Below are 19,404 nucleotides of genomic sequence, written 5' to 3' on the forward strand. Positions count from 1 at the left end.
ATTCCAATCCATATCAGCCCCCTTTTAGCCATCTGAGCAGGATCACTAACAGTTGAACCATCAAAATCCAGTGGACCAGTCTGATTCATCCCTTTCCTTCTATAGTTTACATAAGTAAAGAACTCTTTGTTGTTTTTCTCTGCATCCTTTGCCAAAGATGTCTCATAATCTGCCTTTGCCTGCCTGATCTCCTTTGTGATTTGGTTACAGATCAGCTTATATCTATCAAAGGCTTCCATGTCACCCATTAATTTATATGTATCCCATGCATTTTTCTTCTCTGCCATATGTCTCATTAGTTCATCTGACATCCAATTAGGCCTAACCCTCGAACAATACTTCTTAGTTGGTATGTAAAGCCTAGTAGCTTCCAAGATCAATTCTTTGAATGCTTCCCATTTTGAATTTGCTGTTGGTAACATCATCAGTTGGTCACCCCATATAGAATTTAAATACTGTCTCACACCACCGTAGTCACCTTTGCAAAAGCAAAAACTCTTCCCTTTACCCCTGATGGTAATTACCGCTTTGAGTAAATCCCACTTCAGCACACTGTGATCACTGCCACCTAGTGGTTCCTTTATCTGCAGATTCTTAATGCATGAAGAATCACTACTGATAATCAGTAAGGTAGTTAGCTTCATTGAATTATATTTAAGATTGAAGGAAGTCGGATTAGTAGTAAAATTTTTAATTTTCTGTAATTGGTTTAAATACCTTGTAATTTTCTTTTCTTGCAATTTTATAAATATAAATTCAGTAATTTTGTGAAGTGACTTATGTTTTTTTTTTTATGAAAACCCCAAACATGAGAGGTGTTAGAACCTATAGTACTTAGTACCATGCATGGGTTGGAGGATGGGTAGAGGAAAGAAGATATTTGTTGGAATTAGACTTGAACTTCTGTAGATATATAATTTTCAGGAAATATGTGTGAAGGAAAGGTTGTTCCAGAAAACAGAAGAGAAAAATCTACCTCGCAATGGCTACCGCTTATCAGCACAAAAATCCAAATGTATTCATTTCTGTAAAAAATGTAAGATCCACCCTGAACCTGAATTACAACTTAAAAATATCCAACAGTATCAGATTTCTTGGCCTAATACTGGACAATAAATTAAACTTCATTCAACACATCACATACCTGAGAACCATATGTTTGAAAAAATTAAATATCCTCATAGTACTATCTTCATTGATGTGGGGTGCTGACCGATACACTCTGCTTAGGCTATATCGGGTATTAATCCAATCTCACTTGGATTATGGAGCTTCAATTTATGACTCTGCCAGGAAAAGTGCACTAATTCGGCTAGACACTATTCATCACAGTGCTCTAAGAACTGCTTTAGGAGCATTCAGAAAATCTCCTGTACAGAGTACATATACAGAGGCACACGAACCTCCACTCTTATCTTCGGAGGAAAATGTTGCTCCTCAACTGTGCAGCAAAAATATGGAGCCTTCCCTTTCATCCTATCTCGCCATACTTATTTGAGCCCCAATGGACCACCTTTTATCAGAACAAACCTAATGAAAACAAGCCAATTGGGATAAGGTTGCTGCAGTTAACACAATGCTGGAATTTAGACATGGGTAATATCTTTCAGGAAACAAGCACACATGACCCTCCGTGGTCTGATTATACACCGGTCTGTGATTTCTCATTCCAACAATGGGGGAAAAAGCAAGCAGCAGATCTCACCATCAGGAAACTTCATGCTGCACAGGTAGCTAAAAATTCTCAGTGTTTTTAAATATATACCGATGACTGACTCAAAAACAGGTACGACAGTGGGTGCAGCAGCAGTTTCTTCTATCTTTTCTTTTTCTGTGTCCCTTCCAAAGGAATGCAGCATCTATTCTGCTGAACTGTGGGCAATTAAAATAGCTTTGGATTACGTGGTTAATCTGTCCAGTAAGCAAACTATGACCTACTCTGATTCTCTGAGTGCAATAATATCATTGAAAAATCCATCCAAGCCAATCCACCCAGTCTTAAAGCAAATCAGATCACAGATAATTGCATTACAAGCTGTTAACCAATCAGTCACTTTCTGTTGGATACTAGGTCATGTAGGCCTCAAAGGAAATGAATGTGCAGATCAAGCTGCTAAACATCCAATCACTGCAAGCTCTCCTAACTACCAAATGCCATATACAGACTACAAATCAGTCATAAAAAAAACCTGTTTGAAGAGCAATAGTTGCAAATCTGGCAGGTTCAGGGCGGCAATAAGCTGCTTCAATTTAAACAGGAACCTAAGTTGTTGTTGTTGTTATTTGGTTTTTAGGAGCATTAGCAACTAAGGCCATATTGCTCCGGGGATATGCGGTGGTCATTCCCTGACCTTTCCACATCCTTCGTATTTGGTGGTCACAGGCTCGAACCCCAGTCTAATCAAGAATCGGTGCTACGCACTACTGCTCCTGCCCACCTGGCTACGGAGGCGCCCAGGAACCTAAGTTGTGGCCATCAAGCATGTGATCAAATTGGCTAGGTGATCCTGGCTAGGACACATATTGGGCATACTATCTAACTCATATTTATCTACTTGTGGGGTAGATCCACCTATTTGTGCATATTGTCAGTCTACACTTATGGTAAAGCATATTCTAATAGATTGCAACTATTATAATAATTGTGATTATGATTAAAGAGGCCTGTGCACTCTGGATTCATTATTACTATTGTGGATTATTGCGGACAGAGAGCGAAATGGAGACAATAAATAATGACAAGTTTAATATTAATTGGAAAACACATATATTAAATTAGATACATACAAAAGCTTTCGGTTAGTTTGTTAAACTTCATCAGTCAAACTGACAGTTAAGAGTGTGGAACATGAGGGCGTGTACTGCCAGTCATGTATATGAACTGCATGATGTGATGGTTAATTGTTGGATGTTGAAGCCTGTGGCTGTGACGCATGCGAACATTGCCAACGTTTGTCATTCATCAAATCATCAAAGCAACCATTTGATGAATGACAAATGGTGGCAACGTTCACATGCGTCAAAGCCACAGGCTTCAACATCCAACAATTAACCATCACATCACACAGTTCATATACATGACTGGCAGTATACGCCCTGTGTTCCACACTCTTAACTGTCAGTTTGACTGATGAAGTTTAACAAACTAACCGAAAGCTTTTATATGTATCTAATTTAATATATATGTGTTTTTCAATTAATATTAAACTTGTCATTTATTTATTGTGCTTCCATTTCGCTCTGTGTCCACAATAATCCACAATAGTAACATTATAATAATTATCGAAACACAATTTTCATATCGCTTTCTCATCTGCAAGAACCTTTAACATTATCTCATCTGATTGGAGACAATGCAAATCTAGCTGAGTTCTTTGTTTTTTTAAAGCAGACAGGATTGTTTAACAGATTTTAACTGATAATTGCACTACGGTATAGAATCGGGCACAATATGGCTTCAGCAGCCCTTGTGCCATTAAACAACAAACAAACCAACCAACCAACCACTACGCTGCTAAGATCCAGAGTCTACCATTGCACCCAAGTTGTAAGTATCTTTATAATACTCGGAGGGAATCATTCTATGGGAGCAAGCCAAATGAAAATAGACCTGCCTCGCTCAGGATCAAAGAGATTGTTCGGAGTTGGAATGTCAATTTAAACGAAATTTTTCAAAACTCAACTGCACCTGTTCCACCTTGGACGTATGTGTCTGTCTCTCAAAATATACACTTTCTCCAGTGAGGGGAAAATATTATACCTCCCTCTAATATCAGACAGTTACATTCAGCTCATACTACTACAAACTACTATTCGTGTAAAATTTATACAGATGGTTTCAAAACTGACAGTATGGTAGGTGTTGCGGAAGTTTTTCCTTTATGTGCAGTTTCAGCCATACTAGCCTAGCTTGCAGCGTCTTCACAGCTGAATTGATGCCATTAAGTTAGAGCTTAGTAAGATTATTGAGCTTTCCATCTCATCTGCCATAATTTACACAGACTCCCTCAGTGCTGTCTCTGCCATAAGGAAGAATTCCTCCTCTTCTCATCCTACATTCAAACAGATTCATTCCCAGCTATTCTCCTGCAGTGTGTCCAATCAGTCAATCAGTCTTTGCTGGATTCCTGTCCATTCTGGCATTCTGGGAAATGAAAGTGCTGACTTTGCCGCTAAACATCTTCAACCCGCTCTCTCACAACATCCTCAGGTTCCTTACACTGACTATAAGTCTGTCATATGTAAGGCATGCTAAGATAAATGGGTACAGATCTGGAAAAATAACACCAACAATAAACTTTGCCAGATAAAAGAAGATCCAAAGCTGTGGCTCTCTGGCTTCCAACAAAACAGATGAGAGGAAGTGGTACTGACAAGGCTCAGAATTGGACACACTCATCTTACTCATCTCTTCCTATTACTGGGAGAAAACCCACCTCAGTGCTCATCCTCTCAGATGCAACTTACGGTCTGTCATTTTCTAGTTGATTGTCCCTTATATTCACCCATCCGGTCAAACACTTTTCAGTCACTCTCCATATTGAATATATCACCTGATTTATCTCTTTTCTTAGGAAATGAAGCAAATATTGAAGAACTTTTATTGTATCTAAAACGTATTGACTTGTACAGAAGCATATAATTTAACATCTATAACGATATGCTTCTTGTGTATAAACGATGAACAGACACAATTTGGCCTTAGTAGCCCTTGTGTCATTAAACCCAATACCAACAAAACATTGAGAAAAAAAATTCCACTGGAAATAAGTTTTGATTCAACTGGGGAAAAAATGAAATTTAAAAATGGTGCACTGCCAATTCATGAAATTTGTGCTGCCTCAGCATTTATAAGAACATCATTTTTCAGTCGGAACTTGTGCATCATGTAGTATTTTACCACTACGTATAGTCACATGCAGCAATAAAGTACTTCTTTGCTGAACAAAAGAACTTAATTTTCTCCACTTGTTTTTTGACTCTGCAACTTTGGTATTAGAAATGGCTATGTTGAAGTAAGAATTATCTTTCTAGTTTGTCAATACATCTAGCAATAATGATCTCAGTACATGGTTGTGAGGTTCTTTGGAGGAATGCCCCCTTGTGTGTGTGTGTGTGTGTGTGTGTGTGTGTGTGTGTGTGTGTGTGTGTGTGTGTGTGTGTGTGTGTGTGTGTGTGTGTGTGTGTGTGTGTGTGTGTGTAAAAGAACAAGGATGCCCACAGCATTTAGTTTACTCATTTCATTTAGAGCCTTAAACAAATCAATCAAATCTCCTCACAGGTACTTAATTTATAAGTGCTACACCTGCATTTGCATAATATACAAAGTAATTCTTTTGAACATTACAAGTACACTTCTTTATTTAAAAAATAAAGTAGTTATATTAATTTCTCATTATTTAATTTTTTTATACATATTGCTGATTATTATTATTACTTGTGATTAATTCTATATTTCTTTAGAATGGGTAGAGAGATCAAAAGCAGTGCTTCTGCCTTTTTTTTTTTAACTTGATTATTACTATTTTAAAAATTCTCTTGTATGTAACTACAGACCTTGTATTAGGCCTGTAATTGCTGCTTGTATTTTCCCACTTACTGCTATGCAGTCTTGTGCAATATTATTATATATGTATCGTAAGTTAGGAATGTCTAGATATTATATATATATTTTTTTAAAACAAATAAATATAACACAATATTTAATGACTGCTTAAAACAGTGGAGATTTCTGAATTTTGTGTGTGGCTAACTTGTAAATGCTGAAATACAAAAATGTTTCAGTTTTTGTAATAAGTTAATACATCTTTCATTCATATAACTATAGCTCTTTAAATAAATTTTCTCCATTCTAGATACTTCTGTTGAATCTGTTCTTTCTGATGATTATGCAATTCCTCCGGATGCAGTTTCTACAGATACTCTTAGCATAGATTCAATGGATCCACACACTCTTAGGAGCCTTCCTACTAGAGAAAGTTCAAAAAAGGTATGTCAAGCATTTCTCAGTGTGTTATATGGAATGAAAATAAAATAATTATAGATTCATGTAAATTCTTATTAAATTAATTTTTGTTTTATATGTATTGCACTGAAAATGTAATAATATACTTGCATTTAAAATTGAACCATAGAATGCACTCTAGGCTCCATATACTAAGTTTGTTTGTTATTTGGTTTTTAGGAACATTAGCAACTAAGGCCATATTGCTCCGGGGATATGCGGTGGTCATTCCCTGACCTTTCCACATCCTCCGTATTTGGTGGTCATGGGCTCGAATCCTGGTCTAATCGAGAAGCGTGTGCTACACACACACACACTGCTGCTCCTGCCCACCTGGCTACGGAGGCACCCATGTATAAAATTTAATTTACTTAGTATATGGGCGCCTCCGTAGCCAGGTGGGCAGGAGCAGCAATGTGTAGCACATGCTTCTCGATTAGACCAGGATTCGAGCCCGTGACCACCAAATACGGAGGATGTGGAAAGGTCAGGGAATGACCACCGCATATCCCTGGAGCAATATGGCCTTAGTTGCTAATGCTCCTAAAAACCAAATAACAAACAAACAAACAAATTTAGTATATGGTATTGCAAAATACTAAACTTTATCCTGTAGCAATTTGGAATAACCTTTAATTTCTGGAATCTATGTCAACCCCTTGAATAAAATTAAGGGATTGGCATTGACCAGTCCCTTACAAAACTTCACTCACAGTTGATACAAAAGGGAAAATGATTATTTGCTGCAATTAAAAATAAATTAAATTTATTTTTAATTGCATTGTTTACATTAATATGTAAATAATTTACATATTCATGTAAAGAATGTTTTCCATTAAATTTATCTCATAATATAATACTTCTTGCAAATGTTGCAAATTCTTTACAGAATAAAATTATATGTAATAGCATAGTGTATTGTTTAAATTAACTATGTATAGCATTTGACGAATGAACCCATGAAGAATATCATTCAGTATATTTTTATTGATTTTATAATCTCTTAAATTACAGTTACTTTGTTAAGTTTTGTTTTATAATACAGTCGATTCTGGTTATTTGGGACACATCGGGACTAGTGCATTTTGGCCCGATTAAGCAGCTGCCCCAATTATCCAAAGTTTCATGTAAATACAGTAGTTCAGGGGTCACCAAACTTCTTTGACCGTTGACCCCCTTCAAGAGTTTCTTGACTTTTTATCGACCCCCTCTATTTTACTATTACTTAATTATAATAGGACAAGCAAAAAAGATGCTTATGTGAGTTTTTAGATTGTTTATTTTATAGTTACAGTGTTTACTGTATGTATAATATATTATTATATTGGCTTAACATCAAAAGGATACGTTTTTGTTTTTGACGTCCTTCTTAACATTACATATTTGATAGGAGGGATAAATAATATATAAAATTTAATTTAGATAACAAAATAACAATAATACAATCTTCCTTATATATATGAAAATAAGACTTTTTTAACTTAGTATACAATTTACTAACGTTGTCAATGTTGAAGGGTGTGCTTCATGACTCTTGACAAGATTAGAAATGTTGGGTTCAAAATTAGTAAGTTTCAGCCTTAAATCGCTACAGAATTCTATATCTAGCTTATTTCTTTGTTTTGTTAAAATGGAATTAACATGGCTGAACTCAGCTTCAACCATGTACGAGCTTGGAAATGCAAGCAAGAAGGGGAGTACCACTTCACAAAGTTTTGGATATTTTTCTACAACATTTATATTCATCCAAAAGTAACTTAAAGTCTTATTTTTAAAAAAAAAACGTCTTAGCTTCAAGATCAACTGACAATTCAATAAGTTCATTTTGTAAGTTACATTCGATATTTTTTATATCTGCAGAAAATGGTGTGATAATCCAATCTGGAATGTGCATGTTTTCAAAATCTGCTAAGTGCAATTTAAAATCATCGCTCAAATTTTGAGCGATGATTGATGAAACTAATGATGATAACAATGATGATAACAATGATGAAAATAAATCTGCCAAGTAGAAAATATGATTCTTATTTCTCTTCAGTTCATCACTCAAAAACAAATTAACATCTGTAAGAAACTCTAGGGTTGAGTTGAACAACTCAACAAATCTTTGTAGACTTGCACGTCTAGACAACCATCTTACTTCAGATGCAAGAGTAATTGGTTTCATACCAATTACTCTTATGTGCAAGAGTAATTGGTTTCATACTTCATTTTTTTGGCAAACAGTAGTGATTTAAGAGGATGAGCTCTAATTTGATTAATAGATTTAATATACACTCTTAGAGTATCATGCAGTTCGTCACTGAGAGTTTTTGCCACCAAATTGTTTCAGTGCAACACACAATGAATAGTACGTACACTTTGAACTTTTTCTTTCAGAAAGGCAGTAAAACCTCGATAATGGCCCACCATTGCAGGTGCGCCATCTGTGGCTACTGCTGTTATATTAAGTTCCATTTAATTCTATTAAATGGAATATCATACTTATTTAAATATTCCTCTAATCGCTGAAAAATTGTCAACCCCATTCCACCACTTTCAAGATATTTTGCAAATAAAAATTCATCAATAATTTGATGTTTGGTTTTACTATAATATCTTACATAAGTCATAAAAATAGAAGACCTATCGAATGTAGATTCATCAAGTTGGATGGAGAACTTACTATTTTTGAGTTCTGATACTACAGTTTTTTCTACATCTTTAGCCATTTCGCCAATACGCTTTTTCACGGTATTCGCACTCAATGGTAAGCATTTTTACACAGGGCCAGAATCTTTTTTCATTATGGTTTCAAATACTTCTTTGATTGCGGGTATAACAATGTCCTTTGCAATTGTGTATGGTTTTCTCTTTTTTGCTATATTAAAAGAAATGTTGTAGGAGGCTGTTAATCCTTGTTTATTGTCAGCTTCTGCAGGTGCTTTCATAAATGATTTTATGGTTGGTCGATGTGTGTATTTCTCTTTCAGTTCTTTAAAAAAGTCAAGATCTTTATCTTTCTTATCGGGATGGAGTCTTTGAAGATGATCTTTCATTTTTGCTAGTTTCATTGTATCGTTACTAAAAGTTTTTTTTCACAAAGAAGACACATAGGCCTCGTTTCGTTTATTAATGAAGCAATAAACCCACGTTTAAAATATTCTAACGAATATTGTCTGCATTTCTTTTTAGAATCTGAAGCTGCCATTGTGGTTACTGGGTTGTCTTCTTCTTCTTCAAGAGGAGTGTTTCCATTTACAATGGGTTTCCTCAGCCTACAAGTTATTTCTTGTTAGGAATTTTTTTCCGCCATAAAGTGCGGTTCAAGGTGTCTTGGTCGGTTAAACCTCGGGCTGTCATGCACTCCCATACTCCATCCATCCATGTCCTCCTAGGTCTTCCTCTTCTCCTTCTTCCAGGAGATATCCATTCCAGGATAGCCTTTGGATATCTGTTTTCTTGCATCCGTTTTACATGTCCATACCATGTTAGATGCTTTTCTTTGATGGTGTCAATAATAGTCTTTCTCACTTCCATTTTTTCCCTTATGTCTTCATTCCGTTTTCTGTCTCTTCTAGAAGTTCCTGCTGAGCATCTCCAAAAATCCATTTCTGTGGAGAGCAATTTGTTTTCCGCTCACCTATTCAATGTCCAGGTTTCCGCTCCATACAATAGAAGACTTTGTACAATCGTTTGGAATATAAGTTTCTTTGTTTTATTTAGGATATTTTTGCTCCACAGAACGGAGTTTAACATGCCAATAGCCTTTCTGCCGTCTGCAATTCTCTTATTGATTCTCTGCTTGGGATGATCCATCACTTTGTAAGATTGATCCCAGATATTTGAATTTATCGACTTGTTTGATTTTAAAACCTGCAATATTTAGAACGTGTCCTGGCCCTGAAGACAACATTTCAGTCTTGCTAAAATTGATTTTTAGACCCCATTGTTTATATTCCTCAAACAATTGACGACATGCATACTTTGCATCTTCTAAGTCTTGTGCTATCACCACCTGATCATCTGCAAAAAGTAAATTGTGAATATAGGTGTTCTTATTAATCGGCAATCCCATTTTATTACATTTTTTTGACCAGGATCTTAGGCAGATGTCAATATAAATTTTTAAGTGTTGGCGACATGCAACAACCTTGCAACAACCTTGTAATGGAATTCAGGTGACAAAGCTGATCCCACTTTAATTCTGCATCTATTATTCCTGTAAATTGCCTTAATAATGTTAATCAGTTGTCCATCAATATTTGCCTCTTTCAGTGCTTCCCATAAGTTTTCTTGGAACACTGTCATATGCCTTTTCAAGGTCAATGAAAATCATAAAGATTTTTTTTCCTTTTGATTGGCATTTTTCAAGGATCTGTCGTACTGTTGAGATATGATCTATACATGACCTCCCAGCTGAAAAACCACTTTGTTCTTCTGATACCTCGATTTGGGCTTCTAAATGGTTCCTGATCCATTTTCCAAGGATCTTTAACAGCGGGTTCAGGACGCATATTCCTCTGTAATTTGAACAGCTTTTCCGATCGCCCTTCTTATAAATTGATGTAATATATCCTGTTATCATTTGTTTCGGTATTTCTTCTCCTCTCAGTATACTATTTAACAGTTTTTGTATCAGAACAGCCACTCCTCTTCCTCCATATTTCAGAAGTTCCATGTAAACTCCTCCAGGTCCAGGTGATTTGCCATTCTTTCCTTCCTTTAGCAGGAGTTCCACTTCCCTAACAGAAACTTTTAAGCCCGAGTCTTCTACACCAAAATCCTCCATCGTCTTGAACTCTTCCCGGTCTTCTTTTAAAAGTCCTTCATAGTACTCCGTCCAGTCTTTCAAAGGTATTAATTTTGCAAACCAGCATTGTGTTTATTCTGTTTTCTCAAGTCTTTAAGGACCTTCCACGATTCCGCTGATTGCTTGAAGCCCAATTTGCTATTAATAGTTGCGCATTTCCTTTCCCATTCTTCATTTTTCGCTTCTACTACCAACTGATTGGCTATTTTCTTTTTTTCAACATAAATGTTCCTATATGCATCATTCCTATCACCCAGCCATTTCTGATATGCAAGTTTCTTTTCCTCTACAGCAGCTCTTACTTTCTCTGTAATCCAGGTCTTTTTTGGTCCTTGGCTCTTCTTTTTGCCTAGGATTTCATGAGCTATTTTTTTAACAGTATTTTTTAAATATTCATAGATTTCTTCCGTATTACCTTTTATCTCTATGTTAATTGCAGCATCCAGTCTGGGTGAAGTTGTTTCTAATGCTGTCGTCCTGGAGTAGGTCAATGTTAAATTGATCCACTTGTAGCATTTCTCCTTCCCTGCATTGTTGGTTGTCCACACATATTTTCTTAATCCAGTTCCACCTCAGTGTTGTTTTAACAAGAAAATGGTCAGATCCACATTCAGCTCCTCTATAAACTCTGACATCTTTCAATACATATGTCCCTGAATGTTTTGAAATAATGTAATCTATAACTGATCTAATTTGTCTTGCCTCCTGTGACCAAGTATATTTATGGATATCCTTGTGTTGGAAAAATGTGTTGTTTATTCTCAAGTCGAACTGTTCACAAAGATTGCATAGTCTATCTCCATTGTCATTCCTCTCTTTCTCTCCAAATCTTCCAATAACTTTGCTATTTTGTTCAGTTCCTACTCTTGCATTGAAATCTCCCATTAGAAATATCTCTTTGTTCTTAGGAATTTTTTCTATTAGTTCTCTCAGATCCTCCCAAAAAAAAAATTCATTCTTCAAGGTATCGGCAGTGTCATTAGTCGGGGCATATATTCCCAAAATACATATTTCTCTCCTGTATATTTTCAATTCCAATGAGATCATTCTTTCATTAATAAATTGCCAGTTTTTGATGTTGTGTCTCAATTTCTTTTTAACAGCAATAGAAACTCCTGCTCTTGCTCTTTCACTCTTATCAACTCCACTCCAAAAATGGTAGTATTCTCCCATTATTTCCTCTCCACATCCCTTTTTCTTTGTCTCTGATAACACGACGATGTCTAACTTGAATTTGTGCAGTTCATCCGAAAGAAAGTTTCTTTTAGTTGAAAGGCCTTGAATATTCCAGCATCCCAAAATCATAGTCCTTTTCCGTTTGCCGAGTCGTTTCCAAAAGTGCAGTCCATTTTCACTTGTAGGTCTTTTAGCATTTGTGTATACACTGAACGAGGAGCTAGCCCGTTGCAGCAACCCCCAACCTGGAGAGCCGGGGTATCTCTCTTAGTCTGGCCCTTACCCTTTGACCTGTCCAGCTTGGGAGGCCCTACCAGTAGCTAAGCTACCGCCGACTTAGCTCTCCGGGTCATTGGGACACGCAAGCCCCCCCACCGCAACAAGGTGGAGTTACTGGATTGTAACAAAATAATTCAAATTGAAGTCAGTAAGCGAAAGTAATAAGTCTAAATAATATACCTACTCACATATTTCTATAGGATGTACAAAACTACCAGCCCTGCTCAACTCTTCAACATAGAGAAGTTTAGTTTGTGAATGAATAACGATTGAATTATAATATGTATGTTGATGAATTTTAGAACATTAATGCTCACTTGTATGTCGATGTGCAAAAATGAGACTTGGATCGAATATGTGTAAGTATAAGTAAATAAGCAACCACACACATGTTGCAATCTCACTCCTACCGTGCCGGCCGGGCGGGAACCACTGACATCCGTTTATTGGTAAATACATCATTTTGGCCTCTAACTATTTTCATAACCTTGCTCCACCTTACTGGTCCTGTCCATGTCACTGTTCCCACGATTCACTCTTAATTGCATTGTCATTTAGGATGGAGGTAATCCAAGTTATCCGAATTAAATATTGCCCGTAAAATGATGTCTTATATTTTTCTATCGACCCCCCAATCGACCCCTGAGCCCAAATCGACCCCTAACAATGTTATGTCGACCACTTTGGCGACCACTGCAGTAGTTAAAAATACAATGGACCCCACTTTACAATTGATTCACTATACAATCAAATCACGTTACGATGGACTCACCACAGTAAAGTACCGTTCACTATACGATGTGTAGTAAGTGCCGGTCATTGTGATCACGTTTGTGGATTGAATTTTAATTCTATTAAACAGCGATTCTAATTAGCAAAAATAGGAGGAATATTATCCATAGGCCATAAAAGTAAAGATATATTAAGCACAAATTAAACCTTACCAATTAAAAGATTAAACACAATACGTGATAATCGGAAGAATATACGTGATAATCGGAAGAATTAATATGTACTGTAATATGTACATACTAACTAGTTAACATTTGTGGTTGGGGGTTAAAATGTAAAACAGTAAAAAGAGAAGCAATCAATAACAAAGAACATGGCACACACAAATTGCAAGTAACATGATACACACAAGTGAGAACGGAGTAACAAGTTACAAAGCTTTAAAAATAGCAATGAAGAGAAGATTCTGAAAATTCTTTTTTTTTTATATGATTGAAGATTCCATGGAAGTGTAAACACATTTCATCATAATAACCCACAGAATTCCAGTTGTCAGTATTATCGCAAATTCAATGAGATCGAGTTTCCTATCCATTTATGATAGATTGCACTAACAGAAAAGCCCAATAAACAGATGACTGCTAATTGTTTTTGTTTTATGGTTGAGACCTCCAGAAATCCAACCGAACCACGTGGTATGGTCGGAGACAATTGTAGTGTAATGTCCAGTGCTGTGGTCTCTTGCCCCGATTAAACAGCATGTTGTCCCAATTAAGCAAAGTAATCCCTGGCTATTTTCTCGATTGGGTTCTGTTTTTTAAGATTTGCCCCAAATAAATGGCTGCCCCGATTAACCAGTGGCCCAAATAACTGGAATCCACTGTATTTTTTATTCTGAAATGTCAATCAATGCAGGACATCAGACATATCCAATTCCCATTCTTAAGAAGGTTGTTCTTCAATCATCCATGATCTATCTGCAATCAAAAAATATGGCCAATGGTGAGCAACATACAGAAATTATGTATTACCACTGCCAGAAATTGACAAAATTACATGTTCATCCACAGAGTTATGCCCGAGGAATTTTTGCATTAAACCACTATTCTATAATAATAGACTTGACAAGCATATAGTACAATTTCAAAAACTTATTTAAAAAGTTCTGCAAAGAGACACTCCATACACACTTAAGGAATATAAAAATTGAAAGAATAGGGTAAGTGAGCTTTTCAGAAGACACTTATGCAACACCCTGTTTTGCTCATTAATGACCATAACCATTATAAGGCTACCTCTGCAACAGCCCCCTCCTCCTAATAATGATGTTGGCCTTCCAGATTAGATTTTGCCTGTGCCTTGGTTCTGGGATTACATTGTTGGAATCCTTTGTGTGCCGCTATGCACTGCGATCTGTGGAAACTTGGAAAGGGGGGATCTTGGTGGGTGAGGGGGGGCAAGCCCTAATAGCATTAGCATTAGCAAAGGCACGTGATGCAAGAAAGCAAGTTTATATAGCATCAGCCAAAAAAACTTATTTCACCCATCCACTCGCTCGAAATGTTTGTCAAGTTCTGCCTTGAATCTATTTAAGCTGTCAACTTCTACAATGACAGATGGAAGTTTGTTCCAGCAATCAACTACCTGCTGGCTAAAGGCAAACTTCTGCACATCTATCCTACAACCGTCTTTCCTCAATTTGAATTTATGCCCTCTCAGGTGATCATTCTGAGCAAGAGGAAGAATCCCATCAGCATTGAGCATGCTCAAACCATTCAAAGCTTTATACACCTCAATCAGATCACCTTGCAGGTGCCTAGTCTCCAGACACTGTAATTTGCAAAACTTAAGCCTTTCTTCATAAGAGCAGCCCTTTGTGTTCCATTCACTAATCTTGTTGCCCTTCTGTACTCGTTCCAACAGCTCTACATCCACCACTTTGGCCACTGCTTTGACTAGTTGAGATATCCTAGATTGGTCTGACTAAGATCAATTAACTGATTGTCCTTACTGCTCGGGTCAATTGTATTCCAATAGGTCTCCTTCCCTTTGGTCCTAAGACAAGGTCAAAAATTATTGGAAATGTTTCTCCTCATTCTCCATCCCATTCACTACTTAATATTTGCTAGTTCACAAATGGGAGTCCCCTGTGTGGCAGACAAGATACTTAGGGAATCTGAAACAATTTTACTCTAATGAGTAATATAAATCCCTCTTCTTCTGGGACCCCAACAAGGCCCCTACCTAATCAATCAGAAGATACTGACAATACCTCTACAAAAAGACCCAGAACTGAGGATATGCCACTGATGACACCTTTTCCTCATTCTCCATTCCACTGGAGAGCATGCAATCAGGAATATGTTGCTCTTCTTCATCCAGAAAGGATTAGAAGGGTTGGCAGTATCTCCAAAATCTGTGAAAAGCCTGCATTCTGGAGATTTTTCAGTTGAAGCCTCATGTTCAGCCAATTCTGAAAGCCACAATTGATAGGGGGAATACCTAATATTATAACTTCCCCCATAAAAAGACTGTGAACTCTTTGTGTGGTCTCATATCAGAGAGGAAACTTTTTCATGTCTCTGAAGAAGTGATCTGCTTTGAATGAGATTTCAAGGTGTGACAGCTATCAAGCGACTGTTGATGCACAACATGAGGATCTTGTTCCTGCTTTCCATATGAGGAAAGACTGAATATGTGAGCTGAAGAGCTTGGAAACTAGATGCCTTAGAGGAGATTTGATTGAGGATCTGAGAGGGGAAAATAAAATCAAGGGTGAAATTTTTATTCTTATAAATGATTCCAGAACTAGGTGCCATAAATTGAAATTCTGGGGCCATAAATGCAAATTAGATTTGATTTCAGAAGATTTCTTTTAGCAGGTGAGTGTTAATTATTATTATTATTAGCTATATGGTGCAAGGAAGTCTGAGGCTTATGCTGCACCAGCCAAAAAAAAATAAAAAATTCCCAATTTACCCTGAGAGAGAGAGAGAGAGAGGTGGGGGGGGGGGGATCACCAAGAAAGAAGAATGATAATATCCAGCTCAGGACCCTGGGTGTGCCAAGCCCATACTCACCAGATACTCACTTTATACTCACCAGATGTGAGCCCCTGGGGTTAATATTGGAATAAGTTGTATATGTGATTGAGGCTGACAACTTGGTGAAATTCAGCTGGATAGATACCTTCACAAGGAGGGAGACAAGTAGGTGGTTTATTATTATTTTTTTTTTTTTTTTGCCTCTGCAGCTATATAGTGCAAGGAAGCCCTGGCCATCCTTCCTTGCACTATATGGATAATACTTATACTTCTGGGTAGTACCTCATAGTTGCTATTGATTAAAATGTTCAAATGGTTTCCTGTTATTCATGCAGTCTTGAGTTGTTCTTCCAACTTTAATTATATCATTCACCAGCATTGTGATATATTATATATATATGTATGATATATGTTGATACTCCGTTTTGGCCTCACTAGTTGGCTCTAGCAACCTATTGGAAGGAGCTTTTTTTTTTTTTTTTTTTTAAGACCCTTTACAAAAGCCTTAGAGTGATTGCCTTAGAAGGATCCTCTTAATATGTATAACCTTTTTTTTTTCTTCTTTAATTGAAGTATATTCGTGGAACAGAAATTTAAGGATAATGTCAAAATTACCTGTAGACATAATAACCACCTCATGCACTTGGTATGAGTACACATTTCATGATGTTGGGGGAAAAGAAAAATACATAGGGAGAAGGAAGAATAATAAGGAAGTACAGGGTTGTTAAAATTAAATTATCCCTATGTAGAGGGCTCTGGAGCGAGTTCTAAGGCTCATACTGAAGTGAAATTTGGACAACAAGTACAATAAAGAATGTGCTCGCCATTTATTGGAAAAAAAAATTAGTTACAAAATTTGTCACTGTATGGCACGTAACTATCTTAGTTATGATTATGCAAATAACTTACATTATTTGCATAATTTTTAAGTTATTGCCACAGCACGATTACTAAACTCTACTGTACTGTATAAAAGCAAAGCAGTCTTCAAAATCATATCTACAGGCAAACATATCTTCAAAATCAAAATCTACAGGCAAACATCAGTAGATGTTTGCCTGTACTACAGCAGCAATGCCAACAACGTTGCAGGAAAAGGCACTATTAGTGAAGCTGTACTATCAGAACAGCAACAATGCAGCTGCAGCTATCAGAGAATTCTGGCATCAGAAGTGCATAAGGCATGGACCTATGACTGTTTGTGCTGTCTGCAAAATGATTGCAAAATTTGAAGTGACAGGACATCTTGGTGTTCAACCAGGTAGAAGTTGAAAATGAGTGGACTCCTCTCATGTTGAAGATGGGGCTATGGCTGTCGTGGATTTATCAAGTCAATCTCCATGTGGTAGTGCAAGTGTGCTAGGCGCCTCCGTAGCCAGGTGGGAAGGAGCAGCAGTGCGTAGCACACGCTTCTTGATTAGACCGGGGTTCGAGCCCGTCACCACCAAATACGGAGGATGCGGAAAGGTCAGGGAATGACCCCCGCATATCCCGGAGCAATATGGCCTTAGTTGCTAATGCTCCTAAAAAGCAAATAACAAACAAACAGCAAGTGTGCTAGCTGTTTCTCGTGAAGTAGACATACCATATTTCACTGTAAGGCTAGTAATGCATCAGGTGTTGTACTATACTTACAAGATGCACATGCTATAGCAGCTAAAGCATGGTGATGCAGATATTGGTTTCACATATGCACTTCAGTTTCTGGCGCAAATGACAGTGGATATCACTTGGCCATGGAACATCCTTTGGAGTGATGAAGCCTTCTTCTGCTTAAATGGACAAGTGAATATGCACAACTGTCACATTTGGGCACCCTTGAGTTATCAAAGAGGTCCCGTTGCATTCTCCAAAAGTGACAGTGTGGTGTGGATTTAAGGCCCCATTTATGATTGGGTCATATTTTTTTGAACAGGAAACACTGACTGAACCCCGCACCTGTTCCATCACTGGACAGTGATATTATGAAATGTTGGCAAATTTCACAATACCAGAGCTGCAACAACGTGGGTGCCTTCAGGATACCATATTCATGCGCCATCCCACATCCACTGTTGTGTCCAAAGATTGCTAAGGCAACACTTTATAGACAAACGAGTCATCAGCCATCTTTCCAGACATCTTGGCCACCCCGATCACCGGATCTCACCCCATGCGACTTCTGGTTGTGGGTTTTTTGATGAACCAGGTGTATTGGGAAGGATGTCAAACTCTGGCAGATCTGAAGGACAGCATTAGACATCATGTGCTGGCTATTCCAGTTGACATGTTATGTTCGTAGAAAATGCTGTTCTCCAAATGGAAACTGTTGTTGACCAAAATGGAGGACACATTGAACAATTGTAGCACTGTGCAAGTAATTTGTATTGCCACAGTGCCATATTGTGACAAATTTGTAACATTTTTTTTTTTTTTTCAAATAAATGGCAATCACATTGTTTATTGTACCTGTTGTCCAAATTTCTCTTCAGTATGAGCCTTATAACTCCCTCTAGAGCCCTATACATGGGGATACTTTAATTTTAACAACCCTATATATATAAGAACAAGGAAACTTTTATAGAAATTAGGAGTTTAATCCATACAAGAGAAGTTAGAAAGTTCCAGGACTAAACTTTAGCTGCTTCATTCAAAGATATTGTGGTGTTCATGATTTTAGAGTGGATATGACAAAGGTCTGATGAAATACCATTTCAGCAGTATGAGGTATGATGAGAGTCATCTGTGAGGGGTGGCAGCATGCTAGTTAGATGAAAGCATCAGTTGATTTTGCAATGATATTCATCAGGAGTAAAGTTCAGGCATTTAGGCAGCTGTAGCATTTTTGAAAAGAGCTACACATTGGTACTTCAGTACTACAAGTACACCAATAGTGAAGGTGGACCGAAGACAATGCCAAGAGTTATCCTGCTAAAAAGAGCATGGTGAATGAACTTGTTTATGGACAACTATTTTTTAAGTTGTCCATAAACAAGTTCTGATCTATAAATGAAGTTGCTTATTATGTTTATTTGATTTCCAGGAGGTTGGCCAGTAGAGAAGTACTCTGTAATTTGATTATTTCAAAAGAGGTGTGTTTAGTGTGAAATTGTTTAAGATAAGTGAAATTATGAGCTTTTTTTGAATCTTTCCCCATTGATATAGTCCTAATATCAATGAGGAAAGATTCAAGAGAACAGAATTGTTTCTAATTACACCTGGAGAAAAGGTTAGAGGTGGATATTTGGTTAAGGCAATAGAGCCATACATTTCCAGTGGGTACAAGAATTATATACAAACTCTGCAGTCAAACAATAATTTTCATGAAATCACAATATTTAAAGAGTTATGTTTCTCTGCTAGAGGATGTAAACCCTAGTACTGTCTGTTTTTGT

General features: G+C 37.0%; 1 protein-coding gene across 1 annotated transcript in view; it reads left to right on the forward strand.

Annotated features, from left to right (window-relative positions):
• LOC150085112 (pleckstrin homology domain-containing family H member 1-like) overlaps window positions 1-19,404 on the forward strand; it is a 919,142-nt gene that overhangs the window by 675,808 nt on the left and 223,930 nt on the right. Inside the window, exon 12 of the mRNA XM_090376468.1 lies at window positions 5,856-5,989. Coding sequence (XP_090232594.1) covers window positions 5,856-5,989 — 134 coding nt within the window. The remainder of the gene's footprint in view (window positions 1-5,855; window positions 5,990-19,404) is intronic.

This window comes from Mastigoproctus giganteus, chromosome 6 (assembly GCF_048544385.1).
Source record: "Mastigoproctus giganteus isolate SK-2022 chromosome 6, ASM4854438v1, whole genome shotgun sequence".
Taxonomy (NCBI): domain Eukaryota; kingdom Metazoa; phylum Arthropoda; class Arachnida; order Uropygi; family Thelyphonidae; genus Mastigoproctus; species Mastigoproctus giganteus.